Source organism: Scyliorhinus canicula, chromosome 7 (assembly GCF_902713615.1).
Source record: "Scyliorhinus canicula chromosome 7, sScyCan1.1, whole genome shotgun sequence".
NCBI classification, from domain to species: domain Eukaryota; kingdom Metazoa; phylum Chordata; class Chondrichthyes; order Carcharhiniformes; family Scyliorhinidae; genus Scyliorhinus; species Scyliorhinus canicula.
In genome coordinates this window covers 30,190,040-30,209,356 of record NC_052152.1, presented here as the reverse complement: position 1 = coordinate 30,209,356, position 19,317 = coordinate 30,190,040, and the positions used below count along the sequence as shown (strand labels likewise).

The window sequence follows — 19,317 nt, the reverse complement described above, 5'->3', positions numbered from 1 at the left end:
TGATCCGAATTTGACCTAGCTGATCCTATTCCAAGAATCCCATCCCCTGCCACACTAGTTAAATACTCCCCAGCAGAACTAACAAAAGCCCCCACAAGAACATTGGTCCCAGTTCTGCCTGGGTGTAACCCGTCCGGTTTGTACAGGTCCTACCTTCCCCAGAACCAAGTCCAGTGCCTCAAGAATCTGAATCCCTCCTGGCTACAGCATCTCTGCAGCCATGTGTTCATTTGGTCCGTCCCCGTATTCCTGCTCTCGTTAGCGTGTGGAACTGGGACTAATCCTGAGATTACTACATATGAGATCCCGCATTTTACTTTATCTCATAACTAAACTGATGAAGGAGCTATGCTCCAAAAGCTAGTGATTCCAAACAAACCTGCTGGACATTAATTTGGTGTTGTAAGACTTCTCATTGTTCCCACCCCAGTCCAACGGCAGCATCTCCACATCATCCTAACTTCCTGTATACAACTTGCAGGTCCTCATCCCTTAGTTTACCTATGTTGTTGGTGCCAATGTGTACCACAACCACTGGTTGTTCACCTTCCCTTCCCAGAATCATAGATCATAGAATTTAGAATTTACAGTGCAGTAGGAGGCCACTCGGCCCATCGAGTCTGCACTGGCTCTTGGAAAGAACACCCTACCTGAGGTCAACACCTCCACCCTATCCCCATAACCCAGTAACCCCACCCAACACTGACGGCAATTTTGGACACTAAGGGCAATTTATTATGGCCAATCCACCTAACCTGCACATCTTTGGACTGTGGGAGGAAACCGGAGCACCTGGAGGAAACCCACGCACACACGGGGAGGATGTGCAGACTCCGCACAGACAGTGACCCAAGGCAGAATCAAACCTGGGACCCTGGAGCTGTGAAGCAATTATGCTATCCACAATGCTACCGTGCTGCCCTTCCTCCTGCCTTGCAGCCACTCCGTGACATGACAGACTCTGACTGAAAACTGCAATCATTAGAAAATATCCTCTCTTCTGACATGACAGAGGGAAGGCCAGTGATGGAGCAGCTGAAGAACCTTGGGGTTAGGGCACTGTCTTGATAAACTCCTGCAGTGTTGTCCCAGGGATAAGGTGATTGGCTGCCAACAATGAGAACCATCGACGTTTGTGTTAGATATGGCTCCACCCAGAGTAGATTTTTCCTGTTTTCCCCAATTCCCGTTGACTTCAGTTTTACTGAAGCTCCCTCATGCTACATTCAGTCAAATACTCAATCTAAACGCTGAGGTTCAGCTCTTTTGACCATGTTTGGTTCAAGGCTATATTAAGGTCTGTAGCTAATTGGTCTTGGCCGAACTCAACTGAGCATGGTGAGCATGTTACTGGTGAGTAGATGAAGCTTGTTAGCATTGTCAGTGACACTTCCTATTACTTTGGTAATGATTGAGAGTAGAAAAATTGGGATTTGTCCTACTTATTGTGGATAGGACATATCTGAATCATAGAATTTACAGTGCAGAAGGAGGCCATTCGACCCATCAAGTCTGTACCGACCCTTGGAAAGAGCACCCTACTTAAGCTCACGCCTCCATCCTATCCCCGTAACCTAGTAACCCCACTTAACCTTTTTGGACACTAAGGCAATTTAGCATGGCCAATCCACCTAAACTGCACATCTTTCGACTGTGGGAGGAAACCGGAGCACCCGGAGGAAACCCATGCATCCATGGGGAGAACGTGCAAACTCCGCACAGGCAGTGCCGGGAATCAAATATCTGCCACCACCTGATGCATGACCTTGAATCTCCTGAGGTACCTGTTCTTGTGACATACCGAGAAAGCTCATCTGGCTTGGCTGATATGGCTTCTCTCAAGCTGTCGCTCTCTACTCCCTTGGAGCAGTAGCTATGTAAGAAGCAAGATGTTGTTACTCCTGCTGGTGATCTCCCTGCTGCGGCTGATGCTGTTGGTCATCTCAGCCCTCATCTGCGGTCCAAAGTAAAACAGTGCGAGTGGGAACCATGCTGATCTGACAGATCGCAGCTTCAAATTGGAGGTCAGGGCTGGAATTCTCCAGCCGTTGGCATTCTCTTTCCCCGCTGGCAGTGCACCCACGCCCGGGGGGTTTCCAGCGATCTGGGGTTGACAAGCGACGGGAAGTGAGAATCCCGCCGCCAGTGAACAGCGCGCCACAGAGAAACACGTGGATGGGGGAACGGTGATGTGCAAAGCTCTAACGTTGTGACAGCACTGAAAAGAAAATTCGGTAAGGCAAGAAATCAGTTGTGAGGTTTCAGAACTAATTGGTGTCTGTCGCTGTCACATCCTTAATTGTCACTGTGTTCTCACATTGCTGTCACTAGTGAGTGCCAAGATACATGGGAATCCCCTGCACCCACCGTTAAATTCCAAACGCCATTGTCAAATCATTCTAACTGATTGATTAACATACTAAAACTGACTGCCTACCATTCCCAAAGGGGAGTGCTCCAACGTACCCCGGTGTTACATGTAAAAGTCAGGGATTGGAGCCGTTTCCAATATGCTCTAAATTTTTGCACGTTTAACCCCTTCCTGCACTCAAACGCACATGCCCCCCAAATTCACCCCAAAGGAACAGGAGGTTCAAAGACAGGATATTGAAGGGGTTACAGGGATCGGTGGTGTGAGGCGGTGGGGGTGGGGGGGGTTGCGGGCAATGGGTGAAGCTATGAACGGTTTCGCCATAGCGATGATAATTTTAAATATCAGATATTGGGGGACCAGTGAGGGATGCAAACTTAGAGATTGGATATGGGCAGCAGAATGTAGGCATGATCTGAGGTTTCTGGAGTATAAAGATGGGAAGCTAGCCAGGAAAGCATCGGAGTAATTGAAACTAAAACAGAAAATACTGGACAATCTCAGCAGGTCTGACAGCATCTGTGGAGAGAGAAGGGAGCTAACGTTTTGAGTCTGGATGACTCTTTGTCAAAGCGTTTTGAGTCTGGTTGACTCGAAACGCAAGCTCCCTTTTCTCTCCACAAATGCTGTCAGACCTGCTGACATTGTCCAGGAGTTTCTGTTTTTGTTTCAGATTCCAGCATCCGCAGTAATTTGCTTTTATCTTGGAGTAATTGGATCTGGATGAAACAAAGGCATGGATGAACATTTCAGCAGTAAATAAGCTACGTTAGATCAGACGTCAGCAGCAGTTTATTACATTTTTAAAAGATCACAATGTTGCCTTTTAAAGTGAGGCTATATTTAGAAACATAATTAAGTTACAGACTGATTATTTTTCATAACTGATATATGTTTGCATAGAAAACCTGCTGTTTCTGTGCAAACTGCATAATGTTCATTCATTTATTTTAGGTAACATAAACCAGTTCCACATTTGAAATTATGCCTTGTTTTATTGGAATGCTTTTCAACCAGTACATGGCAGTGCATGCAGAGTCTCAGTAGCTGTTGTATGGAGCTGATATATTAACTGCTATCTTTCGGAGTTCCCTAGATTCAGGACTAGTCCCTCTGCATTAGGAAATGACACATGTCACTCCACTTTTTAAGAAGGGTGAAAGGGGGAAACCAGGGAATTGCTGAACAGTTAGCCGAACATCTGTGGTGGGGAAATAGCTGGAACTTTCAGGGATAGGATAGCTGAACACCTCAAAATATTTTGGTCGATCAAGAATGGATTCGTGAAGGGAAGGTCATAGAACATACAGTGCAGAATGAGGCCATTCGGCCCATTGAGTCTGCACCAAACCACTTAAGCCCTCACTTCCACCCTATCCCCGTAACCCACCTCACCTTTTTGGTCACTAAGGGCAATTTAGCATGGCCAATCCACCTAACCTGCACGTCTTTGGACTGTGGGAGGAAACCGGAGCACCTGCAGGAAACTCACGCAGACATGGGGAGAACGTGCAGATTCCGCACAGTGACCCAGCGGGGAATTGAACCTGGGACCCTAGCGCTGTGAAGCCACAGTGCTATCCACTTGTGCTACCGTGCTGCCCAGACAAATTTGTCATGCCTGACAAATCTCATTGAATATTTTGAAGAAGTGAGTAAGATTGTGGACAGGATATGGGAATGTCATTGGATGTTATTTATATGGACTTCCAGAAGGCATTTGATAAAGTCCCACATAAGGGGCTGGATTCTCCGACCCCCCACCGGGTCGGAGAATCCGGGGGGGGGGGGCGTGAATACCGCCCCCGCCGTCTCCCGAATTCTCCGGCACCAGAGATTCGGTGGGGGCGGGAATCGTGCCGCGCTTGTCGGCGGGCCCCCCCACCCCCCAGCGATTCTCCGGCCCAAGATGGGCCGAAGTCCCACGCTGTCATGCCAGTCCTGCCAGCGGGAATCAAACCACCTACCTTACCGGCGGGACTGACGGCGCGGGTGGGCTCCGGGGTCCTGGGGGGGGGGGGCAATCTGGCCCCAGGGGGTGCCCCCACGGTGGCCTGGCCTGCGATCGGGGCCCACCGATCAGCGGGCGGGCCTGTGCCGTGGGGGCACTCTTTTCCTTCCGCGTTGGCCATAGCATTCACGATGGCGGAAGTGACCCCCCCCCCCCCCTCCCCTGCGCAGGGATGATGTCAGCAGCCGCTGACGCTCCGGCGGACTTCCACCGACCGGCGAAGTCCCTTCGGCCCCAACTGGCGTGGTGCCAAAGGCCTTTCCCGCCGGCCGACGGGGCGCCAACCACTCCGGCGCGGGCCTAGCACCTTTGGGGCGGCCCAACGCCAGAGTGGATCACACCACTCCGTCCCGCTGGGACCCCCCACCCCGCTGGGTAGGGGAGAATCCCGGCCAAGAGAACTGTTAACTAAGATGGAAGCCCACGGAGTTGACATGGTTAGGAAATTGGTTGAATTGCAGGCGACAGAGAGTGCGGATAATGAGTAAGTACTCTAATTGGCAGGATGTAACTAGTGGTGTACCACAGGGATTTGTGTTGGGGTCTGAATTATTCACATTATTCATGAATGACTTGGATGATGGCACATAAAGTCATATATCCAAATTTGCTGATGATACAAAGTTAGGCGGCATTGTAGACAGTCTGGACGACAGCGTAAGATTGCAAGGATATTTGACAGAATAGGTGAATGAGCAAATGTGTGGCAGTTGGAATTCAATGTAAGCAAGTGAGAGGTTATCCATTTTGAACCAAAAATGGATAGAGCAGGGAGCTTTCTAAATGGGAAGAGGTTAAGTACAGTGGATTTCCAAAGATAATTGGTGATTCAGGTTCATAGTTCTTTAAAATGCTATGAGCAAGTGCAGAAAATAATCAAAAAGGCTAATGGAATCCTAGCATTTATATTTTGAGGATTGGAGTATAACGTTATGCTGCAGCTACACAAAGCCCTGGTTAGACTCCACCTGCGGTATTGTGAGCAGTTCAGGCGCCGCCTTAGGAAGGATATTTTGGCTCTTGGAGGGAGTGCAACATATGTTTCCAAAAATGATACCTGGACTGCAAGGGTTAAGTTATGAGGCGAGATTACACAAATTAGGCCTGTTTCCCCTAGAATTTAGAAGGTTAAGAGGTAATCTGATTGAAGTCTTCACGATGTGAACAGGAAAAGACTGAGTAGATAAAGATAACCCATTTCACTGGTTGGAGATTCTAAAACTAGGGGGCATAGTCTAAACATCAGGGCTAGACTGTTCAGGCGAGATGTTAGGAAGCATTACTTCATGCAAAGGGCGGTAGAGTTTGGAACTCTCTCCCACAAACAGCAGTTGAAAATCATAGATCATAGATTAATCATAGAATTTACAGTGCAGAAGGAGGCCATTCAGCCCATCGTGTCTGCACCGGCTCTTGGAAAGAGCACCCCACCCAAGGTCTACACCTCCTCCCTATCCCCATAACCCAGTAACCCCACCCAACACTAAGGGCAATTTTGGTCACTAAGGACAATTTATTATGGCCAATCCACCTAACGTGCACATCTTTGGACTGTGGGAGGAAACCGGAGCACCCAGAGGAAACCTACGCACACACGGGGAGGATGTGCAGACTCCGCACAGACAGTGACCCAAGCCATAGTCGAACCTGGGACGCTGGAGCTGTGAAGCAACTGTGCTATCCACAATGCTACCGTGCTGCGCTGTAAAATCAAACAGTTGGTAACTTGAAATATGAGCTAGATAGATTTTTGTTAAGCAAAGATATTAAGGAACATGAGCCAAAGGCAGGTATATAGAGTTAGGCCACAGATCGGCCATGATCTTATTGAATGGTGGGTCAGACTCGAAGGGTTGAATGGCCTACTCCTGTTCCTATGTTATAATCTCTAGGTAACGCTATTGTTTAACTAGGTTTTCGGCATTAAAAATTTCACTCTGGTTTATAAGGATCACCAGTAATATAGAACCTGAAAGAACAACTGATTTAAAAAGTTCCAACGGGCCTAAAATATACCAATAGAAGACAATCTGTGCTACCGTTTGGTTTTAGAATTATTGTGTGGTTACATTAAGGAACAAAGGCTGTAATTACTGTTTTTTAATATAACTGAAGCTTCTTTTCACAATCTTTTCCAGTTTCCAAATTGTTGCTACAGGAAGTTGATCCAGGTTTCTCTGGTTTCACACCCTCATGGGTTTATAATGAAAATGGTAGGTCTACCACCTATTGCCAATTCTATAACAGTCCAATCATTTATGGTGCTGGGATTTGGGACATTTACTGTGATTCTTCAATACATTATTTGGAAATTGTTAACCAAGAAGTGAAAGGTAGGTGCGCGCACAAGCCATTTCGATACATGGGGTGGAATTTATTCCAGCCTGTCGAAGAGGGAAGCATCGTGGCTGGGCTAATCATGGGAGAGGCCATGCGTCAGTTTACCAAGAGCCCCGGAATTTAGTGATTCGGGGATTAAATGGGAGTCACATGGCTCTTCCATAACTCTGGAAGGCCACACTGTGGCCCACCAACGTTGTTGTCAGGCACCCAGTGCCCGATCAAGGGACCCAGCATCGGGAAGAGGAGGTGGGAGGGGAGTACTGAAAACCAAGCTTGTCTCTGACCTTCCCCACCCCCGGTGACCACCACCCCACCCTCATTCACTTGTGTTCACGGATTCAATGACGATCCCGGAAGTGCTTGGAGCACGAACAGCAGTATGCCCTGTGGGTGCTGAGAGTAATGGAGAACTGCCAGCCTCTAACTTGCAGTTTTTAGTGGGCGTGATTCCCGTCCTTGGTTTCCTAAATCCCAGGAAGTGCTCAGGCCTGTATAGTCAGGCCCCACCCGTGGACGTGAAGCAGGGTTACTACCGGTTCAGCAACCAATGAGCAGACTCCCCAGCACCAGCAATATATTCAGCACGTCAGGGTGGAAGCACTACTATGCTTATTGACCAGGAATGGCACGTCAATAACCTGCTTGATATATCTATAGGGGTCATTTGTCTAGACGGCTGGTTCATGATGTGGAGCGACGTCAACAGCACGGATTCAATTCCCCTACTGGCTGAGGTTATTTATGAAGGCCCTGCCTTCTCAGCCTTGTCCTTCTCCTGAGATATGGTGACCCTCAGGTTAAATAACCACCAGCCAGCTCTGAGAGGAGAGAGCAGCCTATGGGCCTCTATAACTGTGGCAATATTATACCTGTTTACAGCACATTAGCTTATAATGTGGATATACTCTGTGGAGCATAGAAGAATGTGTGCAGTTTTAGCTCCAGGTATCCTTGTCGATGTTCTGTAACAGCTTCCTGTTGAATCTGTAAATTAAGTTCTCCTCTGAGATAAAAACAGAGTGTGCTGGAAAAACTCTGCAGGTTTGACAGGCAGCATCTGTGGAGAGAGAAACTGAGTTAATGTTTTGAGTCTAATGTAACTGCCTCTGACATTGCCTGGTTGCTGTGCCTTAACCTGCAGACATACTGCATATATCCATGCAAAAGTCGATCTCTGGTAAACGTAGACCCTGGCTTAAAAGTTCATAATTTTTCACATTCTTTATGTAAAGGTCGACTAAGATTTTCAATGCAGCTTTAAAACGGGCAGGCCAATAGTACAGGTATCAGCACAATAGATTGCTTCATGTGAGCTAGAGATTTTTTTTTATTGTGAGGAACTAAAGTCTAAAACTGAAGAAACTGCCCATTCCCCTGTATTCACTCTTATTCTTCAGTACGCTCTTGTCGTAAATGTTGTTGCAGTTCTTCCACCGGCAAACTGACTCATTAGTGGGTTTAAATCTGATCACTATTTCCATGGAGAGGGCTTTGGCCATTGTCATAATATACACCAGTATATCATGGTGCAGACACACACTGATGGACACACACAGGGACCAATCAACATGTACAAACACCGCAGCCAATCACCAGTTAGAATACACACACTATAAAGGCAGAGGGCACCACGTTTCTCGCTCATTCTGGGTGCTGCCTCTGAGTGTAACAGGAACTCATTCAGCCCAGCACGGACTCACAACACGTGCTGAGAGAATCAACTGGTTCGGACAAGGTTTAGGTCTTTAGTTCAAGTTAGCATCATTTAGACCCACAGTCATCGTGTTTTAGTTAGTTAGAAGTAGTTAATAAAATCGAGTTGAACCTTCATGTGTGTTGGAAGTGGCTGTTCATCTCTCAAGCCTACACAAGCCAACACGACAGCCATTATCCCTGCTCGTGAAATTCAGCTTTTCTACCGGCTGGGCGCCCAGAACCAGCTGAGCATGGCTTCATCGATGGGTTAGTTCTTTACCTCGTACCTGTACTTGTACCCCAGGTTCTCTCCACAACCCCCCATGATGCAGCCATTCCACTGTATCCTTCACTTTCTTCTTGATGATTCCGGAGACGGAGGAAGTGGTGAACCCCTACTCCCAGACAATCTCCTTCTGTTTGAAGGAGGGGTTTGTTTAGCTTCAAGATGATCTGAACTTTCTAAGCCAGTTTGGTGGTGGCCTTTTCGACTTTGGGAGTCTCAGCTCCTGTTTTTCAACATGCCTGACGGGCAACACGTTGTATAATGGATATTTGGTTGCTATGCGAGCACAGAGTCAGGAAGCATATGCAGGATGGAAGCTAACAGGCTCCAATGTGTCTGTTCTTTGAATTTCACACAAGATTTTGTTTAGGTCTTTGTTTCATGCTGCGTGGGCACAAAGCAGGCATGTTAACCTCTCAAAAATGTTATTTGTATAAAAGTCAACCCTTAAAATTTTGCCTAAAATATATGTCGTAAAAATGTGACTTTTGCATCGCTGTATGCAATAACTGCTCAAGTAGTAGCAGATCTGATGCAATCAGGTTTCTCTGCCATGTCTTCGACTTTTTTGTGCTTGTCAATTACTCCAGTGAGAGGAAGGCACTGAATTTGATTCATTTACCTTTAAATAGAGTGGCAGAAAAATGAAAGATTTAATCTAACTTTAAGAGATGACCTTCCATTATGTGAGAACCTGATGAACCTCTAATGGGCTGGGTGTGAATTCCACATGCAATGTAAGGAATTGAGGGCTGTTTCCCAATACCGTAATTGACCTGGCTTTTCTTTCCCTTTTTAAAAAAAAATATTTTTACTTAATTTTACATATGTACACAGTACAGTCGGTGAGTAAGCTGGTTCTTATGTACAATTTACATCTTCCCCTTTCATCATCCCTCCCCTCACTCCCTTGCTCCCCCTTCTCCCCATCACCCTTATTATTATTCAGGCTCCACCTTGAGCCCTTCCATCGTAGATGTTGTAGTCTCTCTTTCGTTTTGTATTTGTTTCTGTTGCCCCTTTGGCTTTGTTGGGGGGGGGGGAGGGTTCTCTGGCCCCCTCCTCGCTCTTTCCCCTTGTCCCTTCCACCCTTTGTTCCTATCTGTTCTGTCTGGTCCTATCTGCCCTCATTGGCGCCCCTCCCTTCCTATCCGCTATTAGCCTCAAAACAGGTCATGGAACAGGCTAATGAATAGCCCCCCAAGCTTTGTGGAAGCCCCTGTCCGGCCCTCGGATGGTGTATTTGATCTTCTCCAGGTGGAGAAATTCCGACAGGTCTGCCAGCCAGTCTGCAGCTGTGGGTGGCACTGCTGATCACCAGCCAAGCAGGATTCTCCGACGTGCGATTAAGGAAGCAAAAGCAAGGTCATGGGTTCTCTTCCCCATGTGTAGTTCTGGTTGTACCGACACCCCGAAGGCTGCCACTCTCAGGCACGGCTCTACCCTCACCTCCACAGCCTTGTGCATAGCCTTGAAGAAGGCTGTCCAGAACCCGACAAGTCTGGGGCAGGCCCAGAACATGTGGGCGTGGTTGGCCGGGCCTCCCTGGCACCGTTCACACTTGCCCTCCACCTCCAGCAAGAACCTGTTCGATGTGGCTTTACAATCTCTTGTGAAGCTCTTGCATGTTCTGTGTGCTCAAAGCATCCAAAGTAATCTTTCTGTTCCACCACCTTACAATAACTTTCCTTATCTCTATGGTTCTGATGAACACTAAAGATCCTGTGACGTTATTCAAAGTAGTTTTCCAGCATCCAGCCTGAAGTTGACCACCACTAGAGAAATGATGATTCACCTCACTGTGGAATCCTGCTGGATGCCGTGTTTGTCAATGTATTGGCTGTCACCACAATTTAAAGTTATTAATTACATAGAAAGCAGTTTGAGGTACAAGCTATTTGGTTACAATGTCTTTTTTAATCTTTTTGCATCAGTAGCCAATAATTCCGTGGACCCTCAAGAATCCAGGTACTCACTGAAAGGCGGCAAAATTGTTATCAGCGCTCTGGTTATGCTTGCTTACATCAAAAGTAGGTATACAGCATTTTGGCGTATGCTAATTGATATTGGGGTAATACTGTGTTTCGTGGCAATTCAACGTGGGAGAGCCTTTAAGATCTTCTAGAATTGATCAGAATTACTGAGAGTTTTGGCAAGGAGGCGGCTCTGAGAGTTTGGGGACAGTGGTGGAAGCATATGGGAGTGGAGGGAGCGTCAGTGTGTGCTCCAATTTGTGGCAGTCACTGGTTTGTCCCGGGGAGGTTGGGTGGAGGGTTTCGGTGGTGGCAGAGAGCAGGGATTGAGAGGCTGGGGGATCTGTTTGACGTTCGGAGTTTTCCTTGTTTAGAGGATTTGTAGGAGGAGTTCGAATTGCCGGCTGGGAATGGGTTTCGCTATCTGCAGGTGAGGAACTTTGCGCGAAGGCAGGTTTCGACTTTTCCGCTTCTACTGCCACAGGGGATGCAGGACAAGGTAGTTTCTAAAACGGGGGTGGGGGAGGGGAAGATCTCGGAAATTTGTAAAGAGCTTATGGAGTGAGAAGGAACCCAGATAGGGGAAGCGAAGCGCAAGTGGGAAGATGAGCTGGGTAAGGAGCTGGAGGCAGGTCTGTGGGAGAATGCTCTGAGCAGAGTCAACACGTCCTCATCATGTGCCAGGCTCAGCCTGACACAATTCAAGGTGGTTCACCGGGCACACATGACGGTGGTCCAAATGAGCAGGTTTTTTGGGGTAGAGGACAGGTGTGTGAGGTGTGCAGGAGGGCCCGCAAATCATGTCCACATGTTTTGGGCATGTCCGAAGTTTAGGGGATTCTGGCAGGGATTTGCCGATGTCATGTCCATGGTGCTAAAAATGAGGGTGGCACCGAGTCCAGAGGTGACGATCTTTGGACTGTCGGAAGACCAGAGGGCGAGAGAGTCTGATGTTTTGGCCTTTGCCTCCTTGGTAGCCCAGAGACAGATCCTATTATCGTGAAGGGACTCGGAGCCCCCGAAATTGGGGGTATAGGTTAGCGACATGGCTGGGTTTCTCAGACTTGAGAAAATTAAGTTCATCCTGAGAGGATCAATGTTAGGGTTCATCTGGAGGTGGCAGCCGTTTGTCAACTTCTTCGGGGGAAACTGAACTGTTAGCATATACAAAAAGGGGGTGGGGGGGTTAGGGAATGGGGGGTGTAGGGGGAGTTAGTTTAGTTTCGGCGGGATAGACGAGAGGAGATGGAGGGATTTGGGAATTGTTTATATAAGCTATGTTGGCGCGATATGGTTGTTGGTTGGGAGGGTGTTACGTACTGAATTATGTTTACATTTGTATTTGTATCTTTTGTTGTTATAAAACCATAAATGCCTTAATAAAATGTTTGTTTAAAAAAAAAGAGTTTTAGCAAGGAAACAGGCAAAAACGATAACCTCTGAAGAGTGAGTCAGTTATTGACAGCTTAATCTTAAAACTAAAATTTAAGACTTAATCCAACGGAGACATTTTTTACTCAAATAGTTGCTATGACATTTAATGCCTTAGTCAAAAGTGATGGAAGCATAATCACTAGTCACTTTGAAAAATAATTATCGGCTTTTTAAAAGAATTAAGGACAGAACAATGGGATTAAATTTTAAACGCCTTTTAAACATCCAGTACTGAATGATGGATGAATGACTCCCTACTCTGCTGGAGGATTCTATGATTATATGAAGACAGGACCTGAATTCAGCCCCAAAAGCTGCTGTGGTCTTTGATAAATAAGTACAGAATGGGGATAGTTTGATTTCAGATTAGTAGGAGGTATGATACTTTTAATTTGTTTAGCCTTCAAACTCCCTAATGGTAGCCATTCAGTAGTAGCTACTGAAGACAATGCAAGGCCATGAAATGACCTTATATCGCCTTTTGGTATTTTGAATAGATATGTTTCCCCGTGACAACTCACTCGCACTGCGAGCGCCTGGAAACATGCTCACTAGGGGACTTTGTTCCCTTTTGGGAGAATTAACAGTAGCTTTGGGCAGGAAAACCAGTGAGAATCCCTCTGACTGTCACAGCACGATTCCCATCACAATCCACCCACAATTAGTCTTTTTGTTTGGAACTTGGGGAGCTTCCTGCCGGGAAAGAAAAGTGCTCGACCTATAGACGCTGGCCTGGCTAGCTCCTCGGAGATCGGATCTCCATACAATCCTCCACTGCCCTCCCCCCCCCCTCACCCCAACTCACCGGCAGAGATTCTCCCACTCACAGGTATCAGGCCGCCCCCCCCCAAACGTTGGTAGCAGCACCCGCCTCCCCCCCCCCTCCAAGTGACCACATGCTGCTATGGGGTTGTCAAAGGCCCCCCGCACTCAATCCCACCCCCCTTTCATGGTCATGCCGCCTCTCAATCCTGAGAGGTGCTGAAAGGATCAGTGCTTGGGCCTCACTAATAATCTGTATTGATGACTTAGACAAGGGGGAGAATTGTAACGTACCTAATTTGCGGCAGAACAATGGTTGGTGGGTAAGTAAGCAATGAAAAGGATGTAACGGGATATTGAATGTGTATGCTGTATCTGTTTGCATGGTAAATAACAATAAAAGGCCTCCCAAGCAGGAAGGAAAGGGGCAAAAGAGAGGGAGGCAATTAAAGTAATCACTATCACTAGAGAAAAGTAAGTATGAGGACCATTAATGGGACTGAAGGCTGCCAAATACCCTTTACCTGCTGACCTGCATCCTTGGCTGTATTGGTAGTGAATACTTTGGTTGTAATCTTCCAAAATTCCATGGGCGGGATTCTCCGTTCCCCGACGCCAATTTCGGAATCAGTGATTGGGCGGAGAATCCCTTTTTACAACCGAATCTGGGGTGGTGCCTGTTTTCGGATGCTCCGCCCCCTCTAAAACGGCATCATCGGGGAGTAAGCCGCACGCCGTTGGGGTGGCCTCAGAGCGTTACCTGAAGGCCCTCCCCCCCCGATGCCCCGCTCCCAGTGGGCAGGGTTCACGGCTGCGGGTTCACTTGTGTTCTCAGTTTTCATCAACCCGGCTTGGTGACTGCGGACAGTGTCCAGCAGCGCCAAAGTCTGGGGGAAGCCAAGCTACTGGCCAAGGGGAGTTTGGCGAGGGCTGGGGGGACTTCTGGGGGGTGGTCCGGGGGTGAGTGCCCGGGGGGGGGGCACTATCTGGCAGGTCGGGTCTGTGCGAGGCCGGCGCCATGTTGTACGGTGCGACCGCTGCAGGCCGTCACTGTGCACATATGTGGCCACGGACCCGGCAATTCTCTGGCCGTTTAGTTTGTAAAGGCCATGTGTTCTACACAGCGCGGCTCCTAGACGCTCACTGGTCGGAGGGTCGGTGCTGGGGCCTCGCCAATTTTTTTCATCGTAGAACCAGACACTTCCTCCAGACATAGCCTCAAATTCGGACAATCCAGCCCCATAGGTCCCAGAGGATTGAAAAACCACAAATGTAAATCCCCTATCCAAAATAGAAGCGAGACAGAGAACAGGAAACTTGCCAGTTAGCCTAACATCTGTCATTGGGAAAATGCTGGAATCCATCATTAAGGATGTAGTAATAGGATGTTTAGAAAATCATAATGGAATCAAGCAGAATCAACACATTTTTGTGAAAGGAGAACAGTCTTCGACAAAATTATTAGAATTACTTGAAGATGTAACAAGCAAGGTAAACAAAGGAGAACCAATAGATGAAGTGCTTTTTGAAGTTCTAAAATTACATAAGGAACCACATAAAAGATGACTACATAAGATAAGGGAATGGATTTTCCATTTAACGCCCCTCCGATTGGAATTCCTGATCGGGCGGGGAACGGAACATTGAGGGAAAAACGGGTTTCCCGTAGCAATGCTCTGATCCTAAGCCAGCGGCCTCAGCGTGGTACCCACCCCATTCAGGAGGATGCAAATCAAGCATTTAAATAATAACAGAACTAGCAATCCATATGGCAATAGTGTCATATTTGAAAAAAAGGTAAACACCCATTCACAAATCTTGCTTTGAAAAAAATACTCTTTTTATTACCCTATAAAAGTGCCAATCAGACAGACCATTAATGTATCGCTAACAGAGGCTTCAACACTTCATACCCCGTATCTATGGGAAAATAAACATTTAGACATTCGTAAAAGAGATCACAGAAAGAATAATTTAGCATAACCAGTTAAAGATGTCAATCACACCATTGTCTCCAGTTGCCAAAACAGAGCACCTGCGCCTGGGCTCTTAAACAAGCATGCATAGTGAAGACAGGTATAGGAACTGTTTCAATGGAACTGGAAGGCATCATTATGCATGTTTCTGTGATCCCTTTTGTCAATGTCTTGATCTTTATTTGCGCAAGACAAAGAGGTGAGTTTTTGAAGTCTCTGTTCTTGATAGTTTAATGGTCTGTCTGTTTACATCTTTATAGGGTTGTAGGAACGGCAGTTTTTTTAAAAGGTGATTTGTGAAGGGATGCTTTTTTCTTCAAAATTGGGTTCCTCACATGCCATTGTTACAATATTGCTCATTGGTTCTGCCCATGATGTATACTGGGTGAATGTACTTGGAAGGGCCATGGGTGGTGTGAGGATGATGAGTCCATGAGGGGTAGATGGGGGGGGGGGGGGGGGGGGGGGGGGTGAGTTGGAGGTGACGAGGCTGAGATCAATAGAATCTGGACACCAAGGAGTCAAAGGACATGAAAAGTAGGCTTGAAAGTGCATTTGAGGTTAAAAGTCAGTCATGATCTTATTGAATGGCGGAGAAGACAGGATAGCTCGTATTGCCTTTTGGTGTTCCTGTTTCTTACATTTTTGTGTTGTTTTAGCAAATAACAATTATTGATGATTTTGGGCACAGAAAGTGAATAGTTTAAACTGTGGAACCTCATTCCTTCAGGTAGCTAATTGTCTTGGGGATTTAAAACTGTTGAATTTTAATTTTTTTTTCTTTCTTACTTTTCCTTTCTGTGTTTTTTCTCCTCCTCCTAATCCAATCTTTCCTCTATTTATCTTTCTGCGTCTGATTTGACTTGATGTCTCCCACTGTAATTCACCTTCCTTCTCAGTTATTCCCATCTTTACTTCTCAATCCATCAGCCACGTTGGTTGAGGAAATATACAGTCAGCCCTGCTGTTTACTGAGATCCTAGATTCCCTGTGCCCTCCACAAGCAGTTATCAGCTTCCACTTCCAGTAATTTAGGGTGGCAAAAAAAACTTTGAGCTGAAGGATGCAGGAAAAAGTCTTGAAGTGTTCGCCTGCAGCAAGGCCCGAACTATTGTTTCTTGAGAAATTATAATGACTCATGTTGATTTTTCCCTGAGAAACAGCCAAATCATCTCAAGATCTTCAAGGAAGGTGTTGATGATGTGTTCATTTGTTAACTCGTTCCTGACTACAATTAGAATAGAATTAGAATTCCTACAGTACAGAAGGGGGCCATTCGGCCCATTGCATTTGCACCGACCCTCTGAAAGAGCACCCTGCCTTGGCCCACTCCCTGCATAACCCATAGCATACGAACAGACAAATTAGGAGCACGGGTAGGCCACACGGCTCCTCGAGCCTTCTCCTGCCATTCAAAAAGATCATGACTGATCTGACTTTAACCTCAACTTCACATTCCTACGTACCGCCCATAGCCTTTCGCCCCCGGCTTATCAAGAATCTACCCACCTCCGCCTTAAAAATGTTCAAGGACGCCACCTGAAACTACCATTTCGGAAAGAGAATTGCAAAGTCTAACAACCCTCACAGAGAAAAGATTTTTTTTTTTTAGTTTTTATTCCGTTTATTTTTATTTGAAGTGGTTTTTATTCGAACTACAGAATCTATACCTGGCCTCAAGGAGCCTGGACTAAGAATTCCTGTCCCAATCCAGATCATTATTCCCGATTGGAAAGAGCCTAAATAGACATTCACTAAAGTATTGATTGTGAAGCATTGGAACAGAAGTAAGTAACTCAGGCCCGGTCCTCACCGGTTGATAAAATCATGGCCGATCTGTGTCTTAACTTTAAATCAGAGATGAGGAGGAATTTCTTTAGCCAGAGGGTGGTGAATCTGTGGACCTCTTTGCCGCAGAATGGTGTGGAGGCCAAATCACTGAGTGTCTTTAAGACAGAGATAGATAGGTTCTTGATTAATAAGGGGATCAGGGGTTATGGGGAGAAGGCAGGAGAATGAGGATGAGAAAAATATCAGCAATGATTGAATGGCGGAGCAGACTCGATGAGCCGAGTGGCCTAATTCTGCTCCTATGTCTTATGGTCTTAACTCAAGCAGCAGAGGAACCTATTGTGCCCCTGCCAGCACTTTCAAAGAGCTTTTAAACCCCTTACTCTTCCTCCAGTGGCCCTGCAGACTTTTCCTTTTCAAACATATGTCCAATTTTCCTTTTGAAAGTTACTATTGAATCTGCTTCCAGCACCCTGTCAGGCCATTCCAAATCATAACAATTTGCTGCTTCAAATAATTCTCCTCATCTCCCCTCGGGCTCTTTTCTCAATTACTTTAAATCAGTGTCCCCTGGTTCCTGATCTTCTTGATGTGGAGATGCCGGCGTTGGACTGGGGTGAGCACAGTAAGAAGTCTTTCAACACCAGGTTAAAGTCCAACAGGTTTGATTCAAACACGAGCTTTCGGAGCACTGCTCCTTCCTCAGATTCACCTTAGGAAGGAGCTGCGCTCCGAAAGCTCGTGTTTGAATCAAACCTGTTGGACTTTAACCTGGTGTTGTAAGACTTCTCCTGATCTTCTTGTCAGTGGAGTCAGTCCCCCCTTATTTGATCGATCAAAGCTTTTTTATTTATTCACCTTGGATTGCCTTTAACGTATCAAAGGCTATCAACTCCCGTTGTGAAATTCTCAAACTGACCTAACCGTAACAGCTTTTTAAGGGAGCTCCAAACGTCCACTAATCTTTGTGTCAAGGAACACTTCCTTACATCCCCTTGGATGACTTAGCTCTAATGTTAAGATTATATTCCTTCTTCTGGGCTTCCCCCAACTGGAGGAAATAGTTATTCCCTATCTGCCCTATCAAATCCTGCAGTCATCTTAAACACCTTGTTTAAATCACTTTTTAATCTTCTGGAGTCCAAGGATTGTAAACCTCGTCTAAGCAACCTGCCCTCATAGCTTAATCCTTTTAACCCTGAAATAGTTCTGTTGAATCTTCTCTGCATTGCCTTCAAATCCAATCTATCCTTCCTGAGGTGTGTCTGGCATAGTACTGCAATACAATGCTAGCCAGAGTTGCTTTGAACGTCTAGACTTCTGAATTAAGCAAACAACTTTTCACAAATTATAATTGCAGTCATTTCATTACATTGAACAGTATTTCCATATCTTTGAAGGGCAATTTTGCGTCATTTTAAAATAAATTGAGTTATAACGAGGATGCTTATATCGTTTGTAAGCCCAATGTTTTTGTGTTGTTACAGGTCGCCCAGAACTGGTGGGTTTATTGTTTGTATCCAGTGTCTGTGTCGGCTTGATCTTCACACTGTGTGCATTAGTGATTCGCGTGTCCTGCAGACCAGACCTGCAAAAAGTTTGCAAAAGGAACTCTGATGAGAGGAAAGTGGACAGTTGTCAGGATGAGGAAGAGGGCGACGACAACCGTGATGAAGATGAAAGTAGTGATGATAATGAAGAAAGTTCCTCGGACTTTACTTTTGAAGGATTAACAAAACTTTATGGGACACTAGGATCCAACAGTGCGGAAGCAGCAGAAATAGCTGAGCGGATAGAACGTAGAGATCGGATAATACAGGAAATCTGGATGAATGGAGGTTCAGAACTGCCTGTCATAAGAAATTTTAATCAGTATTATTGATATCAAGATCACCAGTCGAAATGCATTGGCAATTTACTATGGTGGACAATGTCACAACATAGCCTTTATTATAACTACAAAGTACTTTTTATTTTTTATTTCTATTGCTCTTTTTTTAGTTACACCTTCCTTCTATGAAGGAAATTGCTCACTGTAAAATGTATTAAGTGAAGTCACAAATGAATATTTTTAACAGGGTGAAATCTTCTGGCCAGACTTCAACTTCAGGGAAAGCACTGTGAACAATTTACTAATTCATCGAGTTTACTGTAAGATTACAAATTTTCAAAACACTGTGCAGATCAAAATATCCCAATTGGGTGAGGTTAATCATTTGACAAAACCATTCTAAAACAGATGTATTCAATCTTTGACCATTAGCAGGTTCCTTAGGTTTATTGCTGTACATCTTACTCAAAGTCTGAATAAAAGGAACAAAATAATAATCTAATAATAATAATCTTTATTAGTGTCACAAGTAGGCTCACATTAACACTGCAATGAAGTCACTGTGAAAAGCCCCTAGTCGCCACATTCCGGCGCCTATTCGGATGCACAGAGGGAGAATTCACAATGCCCAATTCGTCTAACAAGCGGTACTTGTGGGTTGAAACCGGAGCACCCGGAGGAAAACCCCGCAAACACGGGGAGAACATACAGACTCCGCACAGGCAGTGACCCAAGCTGAGAATCGAACCAGGATCCCAGGTGCTGTGAAGCAACAGTGCTAACCGCTGTGCTACCGTGGATCAGAGAATGGTTTTGGTGTTCCATGACCTTACCATGAATGAGC

At 46.0% G+C, this 19,317-nt stretch overlaps 1 protein-coding gene across 5 annotated transcripts in view; it reads left to right on the top strand.

Annotated features, from left to right (window-relative positions):
* Positions 1–18,975, top strand: part of eva1c (eva-1 homolog C (C. elegans)) — a 154,055-nt gene extending 135,080 nt beyond the window's left edge. The window contains exons 7-9 of one of the 5 annotated variants that reach the window (XM_038801670.1): positions 6,521–6,595; positions 10,644–10,736; positions 18,130–18,975. In XM_038801670.1, coding sequence (XP_038657598.1) covers positions 6,521–6,595; positions 10,644–10,736; positions 18,130–18,524 — 563 coding nt within the window. In that variant the 3' untranslated portion in view covers positions 18,525–18,975. Of the gene's footprint in view, positions 1–6,520; positions 6,596–10,640; positions 10,737–18,129 lie in introns of all 5 variants that reach the window. The other 4 variants (XM_038801669.1, XM_038801672.1, XM_038801671.1 and 1 more) reach the window with 4 other exon arrangements.
* Positions 18,976–19,317: the final 342 nt, after the last annotated feature.